Here is a 12,361-nt window from a genome sequence, read left to right as displayed (position 1 = left end):
ACTACTGTCCCCTACATGAAGCTGCTGTACATTTGGCTCCATGCATGGGTATTACTTCTTTGACTGATGTGATCCTTCTCCTCAGAGGAGGTTTTGACAAGATGAGAATGGAGAAGGTGGGGTTTGGTGAAAAGGGAGTTAGGGAGAGGAAATGACTTCCCAAGGAAGTTGAATGAGGGCCGGGGCCAGAAAGAGTTGTACAGCTTCAGACTGGCAAATGCTCTAGCAGGGACACTGAAATAGCTCAAGCCCCCTGTATTTCTACTCTCTGTAAAGGAATAGTGATGCCTCATTGCCCTCTCTCTTTTAAAATAATGTCAAACTGGCTCTGTGCTTTCACAACAAAACATGTTAGGGCAATGTTTCAGAGCTCAACTTGTAATTACAAACTTAAGGAGACTCCCAAAGATTCAAACAGTTACCAGCACAAGGTAGGATCCGGGGTTTCTGTCTTGTCTGATTGCTGTTTTGGAGGGAGCCTTTGACCTTCTTTCTCTGAGGAAGGTATCCAGCTGAACGTGTTGGAAAGGTGAGTCTTCAGTATCCACTGGGCAGGAGATAGGAAAGAAAAGGGAAGGAGAATGACAGACAATGATGAAGAGATAGTGTGGAGACAGTTGACAGCATGTAAGAGGAGAAGAGAGCTTTAAAGAGCAAGAGACATGACTGAATCACCAGGCTGATATCACAGCAGATAGTTCTTAAAGCTGTCCTTTGGGAATATAGCTGATACATTCATTTATTATGGAGAATGTTTGATTTAAATGTGTGTGTGTATATATATATATATAGATATTATACTTAACATGAGTAGTTTGGCTACTGGAGAAGTTGCTGCTTTCAAAAGCATAATTTTCTATGATTATAGAAAATACTGGGATGAGGGAAAGAAGAGTTGGTGCCTTCTATGTGAGGGGCTTTCTGGTATAGGCATCTGCTGAGGTCAGGCCTGTGTATAGCATCTTGCTATGTTCTAGTAAGTATTGTATAATAAACACTTAAAGCAACTTCCACTATGTAAAAATAATTGTTGTCTTCAGGTTTGCAACACTCAAGAGCCTCTGGGAGATGTGCTGAAGACTTGCTTCTGGGAAGGGCCTTGCTTCTGGGAAGGACCATCACATCCTTTCTATCAAGACCAAGCTCAGTGGTTGTTCTTTCTCTGCACTGATACCATAAATTCTATTCTTCAATGCATGGAATATGTGTCAGCAGGATCAAACCAGGAGAGTTTCCTGAATGTGGAATTCTGGAGAAGGCCCTTGCTGTGACTTCTGAAGTAAACCAGCCACATCCTGAAACTGTGGCTTTGTTTCAGACACTTTTATTACTGGACTGAATCTTTCTGCAGATACCTGTTCTGAAGTACTTTGAATTGGAGCAAGCAGCATAGCTGGGCTGCTCTGAAAGCTTGAGATGGCTCTGACTTCTCCAAAATCTGTAGCAGGGGATTTGGCACATAGAGAAGAACTCATGCTCCATGATGGAAACTGTCTTCATTTCCTGTCTGCAAATGTCATCTCAATAGGTAAGTGAAAGGTTACCATCTTTTTCTCCCAGCTTACTTTTGTTGCACTGAGATTTCATAGGGGACTTCTAGTTCTCCTTAAGTTTGTTTGAGTGAATTGAGCTTGTATATTCCTCAGTCCTTTTCATCTGTGTAGTTGCCATGATGACTACAGTTTGGGTGAAGTGTATGATGTAAGGTCTGTGTGTTCAAAAAGTAATATATTTCCAGTCTAAGCAGGTTTCCAGGTATGAAACCAAGCAGCTGTACGTAGAAACTGTGCTTCTCCTGCTTTTAGATTTTTCATGTCCAAATGCAGTGGGAACCCAATATTAGACTGTTTGCTTATTCCTCTCTGTTCTTGACCCCAACAGGCAATGGGTATCTGGTTTAGTTTGAAAGTGTGGTTAATAAAAGTTAACACTCTTCTGAAAGGATACAAGCCTGCATGTTTTAAACTTGACCACTGTGTTTTTAGCTGCCTCACAATGCTGGTTAGCAGAGATGTTTTTCTGTGAGGTGAATTAGCCTGAATATTTTCAGTGGATAGCAGTTTGATGTCTTGTAGCTCCCTTTGCAATTAATATAGACTGGAAACAATACATGTAAAAATTAAGCTGATAAGACATGTAAACACAGATGAAAGAGAAAAAGAAGTCTTAAACTCTTGGTGTTTTAAGGTGGGCACTGGAATTTAAAAAGAATGTGTCCGAGTAGTCTTTGCAAGACAGGTAGGCAGAAGATGGCCAAAAGTGTAGGTATGAATATAGGCAGAAATGAGATCTGCCATTTATTAAATTATTCTCAATCTTATCCCAGTTAAGCTTTATTTTTAGGGTTTAATACAGAAGCTAGGAGAGATCAGGAGTGTCTAGCAGGAGGGAAGTGATACAGATTTTCATCTCTCTCATTACAAGTTTTATTTCCATAGATCTCTGAAGCACCTTGTGCTGGTCATTGAGCCTAAAATAGGGGAAGTCTTTAGATTGAAATGATGTTCTGAAGTGGATTTGAGAGGGAGGAGGATTATAGGAGAAGGGGCAACTTGTAAGAAATACAGCATTTGGTCTGTGTGGCCTTTCTAGAGCAAATGTGTGTGTTTGCTGCATTGCACTTTGGAAGGAGTGAGGTCTGCTGAATCTTTGTGAGACTGACAATTCTTCTCCTTGTCAAAGCAATTCATCCTAATAAGAAAGCGCTGGTGGCAGCTCTGTGTCGGCATTCTCTTTTGTGGGTGATTCTACTGCATTTGCCCATCAGCTGCTCTTTGGCTTTCACCCAGATTCCTTTGTTCAGCAGCACCAAGTGCTCCAAAATATTTTATTGTTTAATCTTGACCAGATATATTCTAGTGGGAAAGCGAAATGCTGGAAAGACTGGGAGGGATCCTTGCAGTGGTATGGAGCTATGGAGGCCGTACGAGCAGCAGGAAGACCCAACCTCTTTCACAAAGCAGAATGTTTTGGGCCACATATTTTAAAAATTGAAGTTACTATGATAGGATGAGAGTGTCAAAGCTGATCACAACTTTTTGTCCTCGATTCTTTCAAGTGCTTCTGGAAAATCTTGTCGTTGATGAGCCCGCGATTTATAGTGCCTCAGGTTGTGGCTCTGTGCCATGGTGTTGTCTGGATGGAGCTGAGGGATCCAGAGCTCACAGAATTACTATTGTTGTCTGTTGCTCTTTTCTGAGTGTTGACAGCTTGTGCAGAGGAGAATGAGCTCTTCTCTCAGGAAGCTCTGGAGATTACAGATGTGATATTGCACATCAGGTGTTGACTGGAGATTGGGTGGGAGGAAGGGAATTGTGTAACTGATGTCTGTGGCAGATGAATTTGTGCTACAGGAGAGATCTGAGGGAGGAGGAGCTGGTTGGTTGCATTTAAAGTAAAATTAAAAAGTTGATTTAGCCCAAGATTGTAATTGGAACTTTATGTATTCAACATAGGACTCATTTGCTTGAGATACGTTCTCCTTTACTGCCTATCGTCATGAAGCAGACAACACTCACAGTTTTGGCTGGGCTCTCAAATGAACTAATTTGATCATTTTGGCCAAATCTCCAGGAAATCAGTTTGGCTTTTTTCTGGGTTACAATTTGGGCTGATGTGTGTGTATTTTTTTGCTAGCATTAATGGGACTGAATATATTTGTATTGTAGTTGTATTAAAAATGGCTCATCAGTGAAAGTATAACCCATAGTTATATTTTATGCTTATATTTTATATAGTTAATAGCGAAGTATTTACAAGCTATGTCCCTGTTCCTCACCTGCAGAACCAGCAATGAGCACTTTTTTTCTTTTTCCAGATCTTTCTCATAAATTGGCTTGCAGGGGTTGACAAAGAAAAGTGCAGGAGTTTAGAGGTTACTTAAGTGTATTGCATCATTTGTGTGTGTTCTGGCACTGGAAAAGTAAGATGCTGTGTTCTGGTTACTGCTAGATCATACAAACTGACTTTTAGAGCACTGCTTTTTATTTGCAAGATGAACTGTAATTTGTTGCCTCCTGAACAAGCATTGTCCATTATATACTCCTGTGTGTACGTAGGACAAAGTGGTAGGAAATAGCTGGAGGGAGAAAAAGTCTTCATTGTGCCTGTGCAGCACTTCCAGCATTCCAGTGTGAGTGGGTCTGCCCCCAAACAAAAGCTGGTCTGCAGCTCAGGAATCGCTTTGCAGACTTGTGCACAACACCCACTTGCATTTGTTTTTGACTCCCTCCATTAACTCCTTCCATGACTCAGTGTCAATGCTGTGCAGTGGCTGACAGCTCTTTCCTTGTTTTGCCTTTGTGTTATAATAAATACTAAGCAACCTGTACAGAAGAAATCACAGTGCTTTTGAATGTTGTCTTGGGTACCCCTTGCTCTCAAGTATGACACTTCAGCTTTATCAAACCTACACTGTCAAATGTAACATTCCTGCTGTCTCATTTGGGTGAATATATCTGCAGGAAAAGTTAAGAAATGATTGAGCTAGAGAGTGAAATCACTAGTTGGATTAAATCCATGCAGTTAAAGAATTCTTTCTTAATTCATTATCTGGTCCCATAGTATCATAGCTACTTACGATCTACTTTTGTACCATACTTACTCATCTTAGACAACTTGGAACTCTCAGTGCTCTCTGCAGCTCTCAGATTTGCTTCATCAGTTGAGACACAGTTTTCAGAACTTGCTGTTTTTGGAATAAAGCCTCTGCTTTTCTGTGTAGGCTCTGTATGGATGAGAAATGCGATTGCTATGTGCAGAGGGAATCTGAGTGGAATGCAGTTAACTTTTACATAATTTTGCTGTATAATGTGATTAAATGTTATTACAGCAGCATTGGGGAAGTCCAAAATCAAGGAAGTATATAGCAAATTTGGTAATCCTCTAGTTTTCAAATAGGCTCTGGCATGTCTAGACTCACTTTTCCCTTGTAATCTGATGAAAGTGTGTTGTGCACAGACATGCAAAACCCTGTTTGCTTAGATATATCATGCATCAGATTAGCCTGGAAGAAGTGCTTAGAATGGCCTTCAGGATGTGGCTCCAGTGTGCTGCCTGGCTGCAGGAGCAGTGCTTCTGTCCTGGCAGGGCCATGGAATACCCAGTCTGTAGTGCAGGTTTAGCTGGAGAGCAGGCACACAAGTGCTATTACATGAATTGGCATCAGCTGTCTGAAAGTACTTGGATTCAAGCTGAGTTTGTGTAAAACTGGCCATCACTGTCAGTGAAATGTGAACTGGTGGTGTGGTTCTGCCGGTTCTGTGTGTGTCAGCGAATCTGTGCCCTGGATGTAAGATAAGGATTCCTTTGGAAGTAAACTTGTGTGTATCAGACGGTTGGAATTTTTCCTAGAACACATAAATTTAAAGAAGGGGTGTAAACAGGAGGCTCAGAAGTGGTTCTGTGTGTCCTGTACTGGATGAGTTTTCTATTGAGGCTTCTGGGTAAGTAACAAGTTAACAGGATTCACCTCATTTGCAGAAGAGGTGAGAAAATTCAGATGTTCATTAATGTTGGAGACCTGTGATGCAACTGATACATGTATCTGCAACTGTGAGGTTTAGTACTCTGTCCAGACCTTGGCACCTGAGAGTAGGTGTCATAGATTAGACAGCATAATAATAATATTAGATTCAAAACAGCAGAGCTAAATAGATTGGGATGTTTTTCCACGTTATTGCTTGAGCCAATTTCAGCCTAGAATTTCTCTGAGTTTAGGCTTTTACTGCTTCCTCCTGCAGATTCAGAATGTGACAGGCTTCCTGGGTTTTAAAACAAGGTTTGCTCTATTTGCAGGCACATACCTGCAGATAAGCAGCCAAACGTTTAGGTGGGTGTTTTGCCTGAGAGATTACAAGCTGATGTATCTTCTCCTCAGGTGGTGCTGCTCAGGAGTGGATCAGTGAAATGGAGTAACTTTTCAGCTTGTGAAAGGGCTGTTTTCTGTTGTCCAGGCTCATGTAGCATTCTTTAGTACTGATTAAGTCTTAGAAGAAAAGTAATAGGGAAGAATTTGACCTTTGAGCTGGTTTATCTCGCATTAAGACAGACAAAATTGTAAGAAATTGTGCCATTTATGTAGTGTAACACAAACGTCATAAAGCAGAAAGTATCTTGGATTACTTGATAAGAGCAACTTCCAGTCTTCAGGTAATTGTGCAATGCAGCAGGTAATAGCTGCTTGTAGCTTGACACTAGAGGGCAGCGGTGTTCTTAATGTCATCCGTAAATGTGATTAATATATTACTTTTCTCTGGCTGAGGAATGTATATTTGCTTTCTTAAGGATATTAGTTTGATTCAAACAAGCTTTTCAAGCATTGCCATTTATCCCAAATGGATTCAAGGGGCAGTAAAAACCTGTCAAGTTTTCTGGATTCATTTCCTTGTTGGATTTGTTTGGTTGGGTGATTTTCTGCCTGTTTTTTTTAGTAAAGTCTCTTGTCATGGCATTCTTGGAGGTGCTGTGCCAAGATGCCTGAAGGTGTTTATTCTTGTAACTCCTCTCTACACACCAACATTCCCACTGAAATTTCTTGGCAGTTAGGAGCCTGATACTATGGAATTTGACATCTGCGAGGAAGCAGAGAGGTGTCCACTTTGTCTCCACACAACCTTTGACCTTGGACGGTGATTCTGAGTTAGAAACCTGGAATACTAATAACTACCTGTCTTTGTCCTAGTGGAGTTTTATCAGGATAAATGTGAGGAAGGTTGTGAAACTGTGAGAAATAGCAGTGGGAGCCATGAAGGTGCTTAAGGCAGGCATCTATTTGGTTATTCTCTGGTGTCAGTAGGAATATTGTGGTTTAGCCTCACCTTTCTTTGCTGTGCACTACTGAAATCATGCGACTGTAATAAAAAGGGGAGAGTTACTTGGACAGCCAGTATATGTGCTGGCCCTGTTCCTCCTGAAGCAGTCATCTAGTGAAAACAAGGTAAAAGGTACTGGCTGACCTGTGTCACAGAATCAGTGTTTTCTGTGTACCAGGGATTAAAATAAAAGCAGTGTAGTACACCTGTAGGTACAGCCATATGCTAGCTTTACAGTGGAAATCTGCATCTCTGATTTCAATTTCTTTAACTTCAAATCATCGGGCCTTGACTTTAAAGTTTGAAAAGGAAAGTAACAAATGGCAGATTTGATAGGTTGTCTTTTCAGGGAGCAGGAATTCAACTCATGCTAGTATTATCTGATCCAAGCTGCTGCTGTGATGTTAATGGATCTTCTTTTGTGTCACTTGCAGAAGAAGTAAAGTTATTTTGCTGAAGTAAAGCCTGAGGCATATGAAGTTTTGTGTGCTGGTGTTAAGTGCTTTTATGTCTGAATGTGGATAAGAAACTAGATCGCCTGAATATCACCTTCTGTTTCTTCTTCCACTTCCACCAGAATTTCCCCTCTCGCATTTTCTTGCTCTTTCTCTTGTAAATGTATTGCTGCCTGTAAAGATTTTGGAAGTATGTAGGGGGGAAACGGGACACTTAAGCAGAATGAATACTCCTTTATTTGCACACACGTTCAGGAGTCCAGGATAGGAAGCTTGCTGATTCACCGGTCTGTCTGTATCGCTATTGCCATCTACTGGGGGAACGCACAAATGCTAAGCTGGCAGCGGGAGCACAAACCCGACCGAGTGTTGGTTTTACTTGTTTCACTAGTTTTTAAGAATCAAACTAGTGAAATAAGTGAAACCAACGCGCAGTCAGATGGTCAAAGTAAGTGCAGTATGTTTAGATGTAATAAGCTAAGCCCTGGATTGACTGAAGCAATGCTGGAACAATCAAAAAATCTTTATAATGCTGTGAGGGGAAAAGTATGCTTCTTTCATTCATTTAGATGGGTGCTTAGCCTGTGTGTCAAATATGGGAGGGGAGGGATCCAGTATTCCTCAACAGTTCAAAGATATTAGCATTACCTGTGGGAAGTTCCAGAGATACAGCCATTGGTTGTATCTTGTATCAACTCGTTAGTTGAGTCTGTCAGTCAAAGCAGCTCAGATGGGTGCTGTAAGCACTGTAAAGGAAAGTTGGGCGCCCCCCCATACATCTTCTCACAATGAAATGGTTTGTATCTGCTGATAGTTCTGGTAGAGTTAATCCCCCTGAAAGGCACCAAAGGCACATATAACCAAGTGGCTGCTCTTAGCCAGTGTCTTACAGCACAGGCTGTGGTCTGGCTTTGAGCTGCATTTGGAGTTTGGCAAAAGGCTTTTTTAAAATCCCAGCCATCCCTGACTCTGATACTGTGAAGCCTGCCTGGCTTTAGATGCTGTTCACCTCCCAGAACATGTAAATGCCCTTCATCTACAAGCAGTTTTCTTCTTATCTTTGTTCACATCAAAATCTTATCTGCTAGTTTCATCTGAGGTTAAACTTTTTCAGAGAGGAATGCTTTGTTTCTTGAGAGAGCAAAACTCAGTTGTCTTCTGAAGGGAAGTGCAGTGGTTTTCTACAGTTAATTAACTATGAGGCACTGGTTTATGCATGGTTGCCACTGTCTTATAGGCAAATCCAGGGTTCTTCAGCTGTATCACTGGCTATATGGTTAAAAATGAGAATATTCTAGTCCTATGTTAAAATTCTTTGAAGGATGCAAGTATCTGCAGAGCATGTAATTCTCCCAGGAAGCCACTACTCTGGTGAAAACCTTTGCAGTCCCAGTTGATGATACCGAGCTGGCCATGGGGTGCTGTTACTAAACCGTTTTGTTATTAGAACAGATGACTGGGAAAAGAGAAGCGAGATGATCAGCTGTTCCCTGACTGTAAATTCATAGCAAAGGAATGGACATGATTCTGTTCTGCTCCCTTGAAAACACTGGAATGTTTAAGGATGAAGGTGTCTAGAGGCAGTTAATTTGATTTCTTTGCAAATAGTTTTGTTCTGTTATTTAGATGTTTAGGGCTAGAGGTTTTAATACATTACCTGAAGAAGCAAGCATTAGTTGGGGGGAGAATAAATCACTGTTGGAGATCTCTAGCAGTTTTGGAAGCTATTAGTGACTGGGGATCACAGTAAACTTAGAAAGTTCATAGGATTTGTGATTCTTAATTGCTGTGGCATGACTGAAAAGAGACACCTCACACAGTTGTAAGAAATCATGGCTGTGGCAGTGACTGTAGTTCCTTGTTAAGCAGTGGAAGAGAAAAGCAGAGGAAATCATGAAAGAAGGAACATGAGCATTAAGCAGCTGTCACAAAGAATTCCCTGTTGCCTTACAGGAACAGACATCTCAGCGTCAACTGACACTGGAGATACCAGGGAGGAGATGTCAGTCAATGAGGAGTTAATTGTTTCAGCAAAAAGTAGTTTAGATAAAATCCTACCTCTTTTCTCTCCCCCGCTGCCTCGGGTGTTGTGTACAGTAAAGGAGCTTGTACCATCAGAACACTGACAGTGATTCCTCAGTGACTGACTGAGCTAATAGATGGGATGAAATTTAAACTGCCTTCGCACACGACCAGAGAGAGGGACTTGCAGAAGAGGGAGCAAGACAGAGGGGAAATGCTGCGTGGTTTTTACATTCTAATGTAGCACTTGAAAAGAAATACTCTTGTTTCTACAAGACAATGGATGTAGGAAGCCCGCCGCGGGAGCACAGTAGGTGGATTTATTTTTTTTTACCATATTCCCTAGAATTTCAGCTAGAGGATAAATTGTGCTCCTGCTTCTGAGCACAGTGGGGTTTTGGTACTATGATAACATCACATCACTTTTTCTTTTTTGCCGCTTGTTCACAGATATTTATTTACCTGTTTGACTCTGTTTAGAAGATAGTATTTTTTTCAGACCTTATCAGCACATTGTCATTCCTAAAGCTCTTTAATGTCTAAGCAGGCGTGTTGTATTAATTATGGCCACAGTACCTAGAGGAATAAAAAGACTGTTAAGTAAATGAAAATCCATTTTGCTTACTGTGAATGAAATATGTACTGCTTCAGGGAAATGGTCATGCTAAAGATAGAGCAATTCAAGAGTCTAGCAAATGTCTTTACTTCAGAACAGTTTCTTTAGCTACAGGCATTGCATTTAAGTGTACCTTGCAAACTTTACTGATGAAGGAAACGAAGGTTGGCTTTTAAATAAGAGAGTATGCCACAATGTACTAAGCATCATTTCTTAGTGTCATTAATTATTGCTATCTAGAATTGAATCATATATGCAAACTACCACACAGCTCAGGTGCCTCTGCATTCTCTCAGTGATTATACAGTAGTTCTGCTCTTGTAGGTTATGCTGATCAGTTCTCGTTGTGCAGTTGCTCTTACCTTTGTGGTACATAGCTCACTGAAGCCATTAACATGTGATAGCATATTCTCCAGTGGTGTGTTTTGTGGTTCTGTATATGCATATGTCAATGCCATGTTTTATGACAAAGCATGTCTGTATAGAGGATAGTGTTACTTGTATCTTCGTTCTGTTTGAGGATGAAGCTATTGCATCTTTAATGATGGTTGTAACACTTCAGGTATCCTGTGTGATAAGCCATTTTGGGAAGATAATTAGTCAGGTAAATGACTGACAGGTAAATTACAGCTAACACATGGAGCACATCTGTTAAAAGCACCTGCAGGCACTCAGGTGCTGTGCAAGCCAGGTCAGAAAATGTTGAATGGGGAGATTAGTTGATTCTGAGTTCTATTGACCAACCACTTCGCTGTTTTGCAGACTGCAGTGCTAACTCTTGTGTCTTCTGTACCCACAGACCAGTGACCTTAGGAATGTTCTTCCAGTGGAACAGTTCTGTTCTTGCATTTTCATCTGTCTATGGGGTTTATATAACCTTCCCCACGCTCCTCACATGCATTTGCTATTTAGATGCTTGTGATTAATCCTGCACTGGAAGAGCTTCTTTAATAGTGCAAGTACCAGATTCAAGCTCCTTGTGGACAGGCGGGGCAGGGATGAAGTCTGTATTTTCTGCATGGTGTGCCATGGCCATTATGTCCCACAAATGTAGTTTTTTATTAGAGTGACTTTGCCAGTAACTACCACCAGAGAGTGTGTGCTGGGTCCTTTACTGTCTGGTTTAGAACCTGGTTTTCTTTCCTGTTGTGAATTCAGGTGACTTTGTGCAGTTTGCTGTTTACTTTTCAGTAAAAGCTGTGAACTGACTTCAAGTAACATCCACCCTGAAGGCTTCCCACTCCAGTCAGAACAAAGTTTGAGGCAATAGCAAAAGTTAGAACTGTGAGAAAGTTGTGAAGGTCTTGTGCTACTTAGCGTTGTGAAACATGCTGTGTAACTGATAATTTAGGGCAGAGAGATGACGTGTTGACAGATGTTCCATTCATTTTTATAATGGAGAGGAGGGGATGTAATAGTATTTTGCTGTTGTCTGGTGCTCAGGGCGAAGGTGGATTCTGGCTCTTCTCAAAGGTAAGCAGTGAAAAGGCAAGAAGCAAAAGTCGCGAGTCGCAGCAGGAGAACCTTGAACCTGGCTGGGTTGGGGACAGGGCAGAAAGGGACCTTAGTGAGCTGCCTTAGGGAGGTGTGAAATCTCCAGGATGGAGGATTTTGGGAAGGCAGCAGAACAAGTTCAGAGCAAGCTGATAGAAAGCTGGCCCGTTCGCCCTGCTGTGAGCACCACATTACCCAAGCTTGCCTTAGTTCAGCATTTCTGAAGAACAGTACTGTAAGGTGATGCTCTTAACTTATACCCCAAAGTCAACATTACAGTAGAAATTACAGAGTAAGATCTGGAATCCTATTTTGCAACTTTTATATTGCATCTCTGCTGCACAATGATTCAGGAAACCTATGAGTTTCCAGAATGCAAGTGGAATTTCTCTGTAGTTTTGACAACATAACTATTGGATGTTACAGCTCTTGTGAAGTTTAACTAAACTGAGTTTGCATCCTACTGCTGCTTTCGTGTTAAGCCTGCAGTGTGCCTGTGTTTGTGACTACTTGTTTTTAAACTAAATCAGGAATAGTGGCCATTAAACAGATTGTTTCTTCTACCTCTGCAGTGAGCAATGCGATGTGTATCAACAGATACAACCTGCAGTGTCCTAACTTTCCTTACTCTTCCATCCAGTGTCTGGGAAACAGCAGCTCCCAGGTGTAGCTCAGGGAATTGCATTATGAAGTCCTATCTATTTCTATAATGAAGTGCTGCGTTATGGGCAATTGGTACGTTGCTGAGGAGCTGGGGCACCAAGATTGGATGTCACTCATTTAACTGCACAACAAAACACAAGCTAGACTGTACCAGGCTGCAAACATTTCAGATTAAGGGGTCGTCTTGGCAGTGCTGTTGTTCAGATGCTTCCTGCACCTTTGGCTTCTGCCAGTTACATGGTAATAGTAGAAAGCAGTTTTCCCCTTCTGTTTGAGAACTGGAGGAATGGCAAGTCTTG

The 12,361-nt window shown here is 41.4% G+C and overlaps 1 protein-coding gene across 1 annotated transcript in view; it reads left to right on the top strand.

The window, feature by feature from the left end:
* Positions 1–1,102: 1,102 nt before the first annotated feature.
* The window catches only part of PLCH2 (phospholipase C eta 2), a 68,651-nt gene continuing 57,392 nt past the window's right edge, over positions 1,103–12,361 (top strand). Inside the window, exon 1 of the mRNA XM_061351674.1 lies at positions 1,103–1,528. Within this exon, the coding sequence (XP_061207658.1) occupies positions 1,417–1,528 (112 nt within the window). The 5' untranslated portion in view covers positions 1,103–1,416. The remainder of the gene's footprint in view (positions 1,529–12,361) is intronic.

Source organism: Neopsephotus bourkii, unplaced genomic scaffold (genome assembly GCF_033783945.1).
Source record: "Neopsephotus bourkii isolate Nb327-2 ecotype Australia unplaced genomic scaffold, CSIRO-AGI_Nbou_v1 NB_593, whole genome shotgun sequence".
Classification (NCBI taxonomy): Eukaryota; Metazoa; Chordata; class Aves; order Psittaciformes; family Psittacidae; genus Neopsephotus; species Neopsephotus bourkii.
Note: the sequence above shows the minus strand (reverse complement) of the source record. Positions and strands in the feature narration are given on the sequence as shown.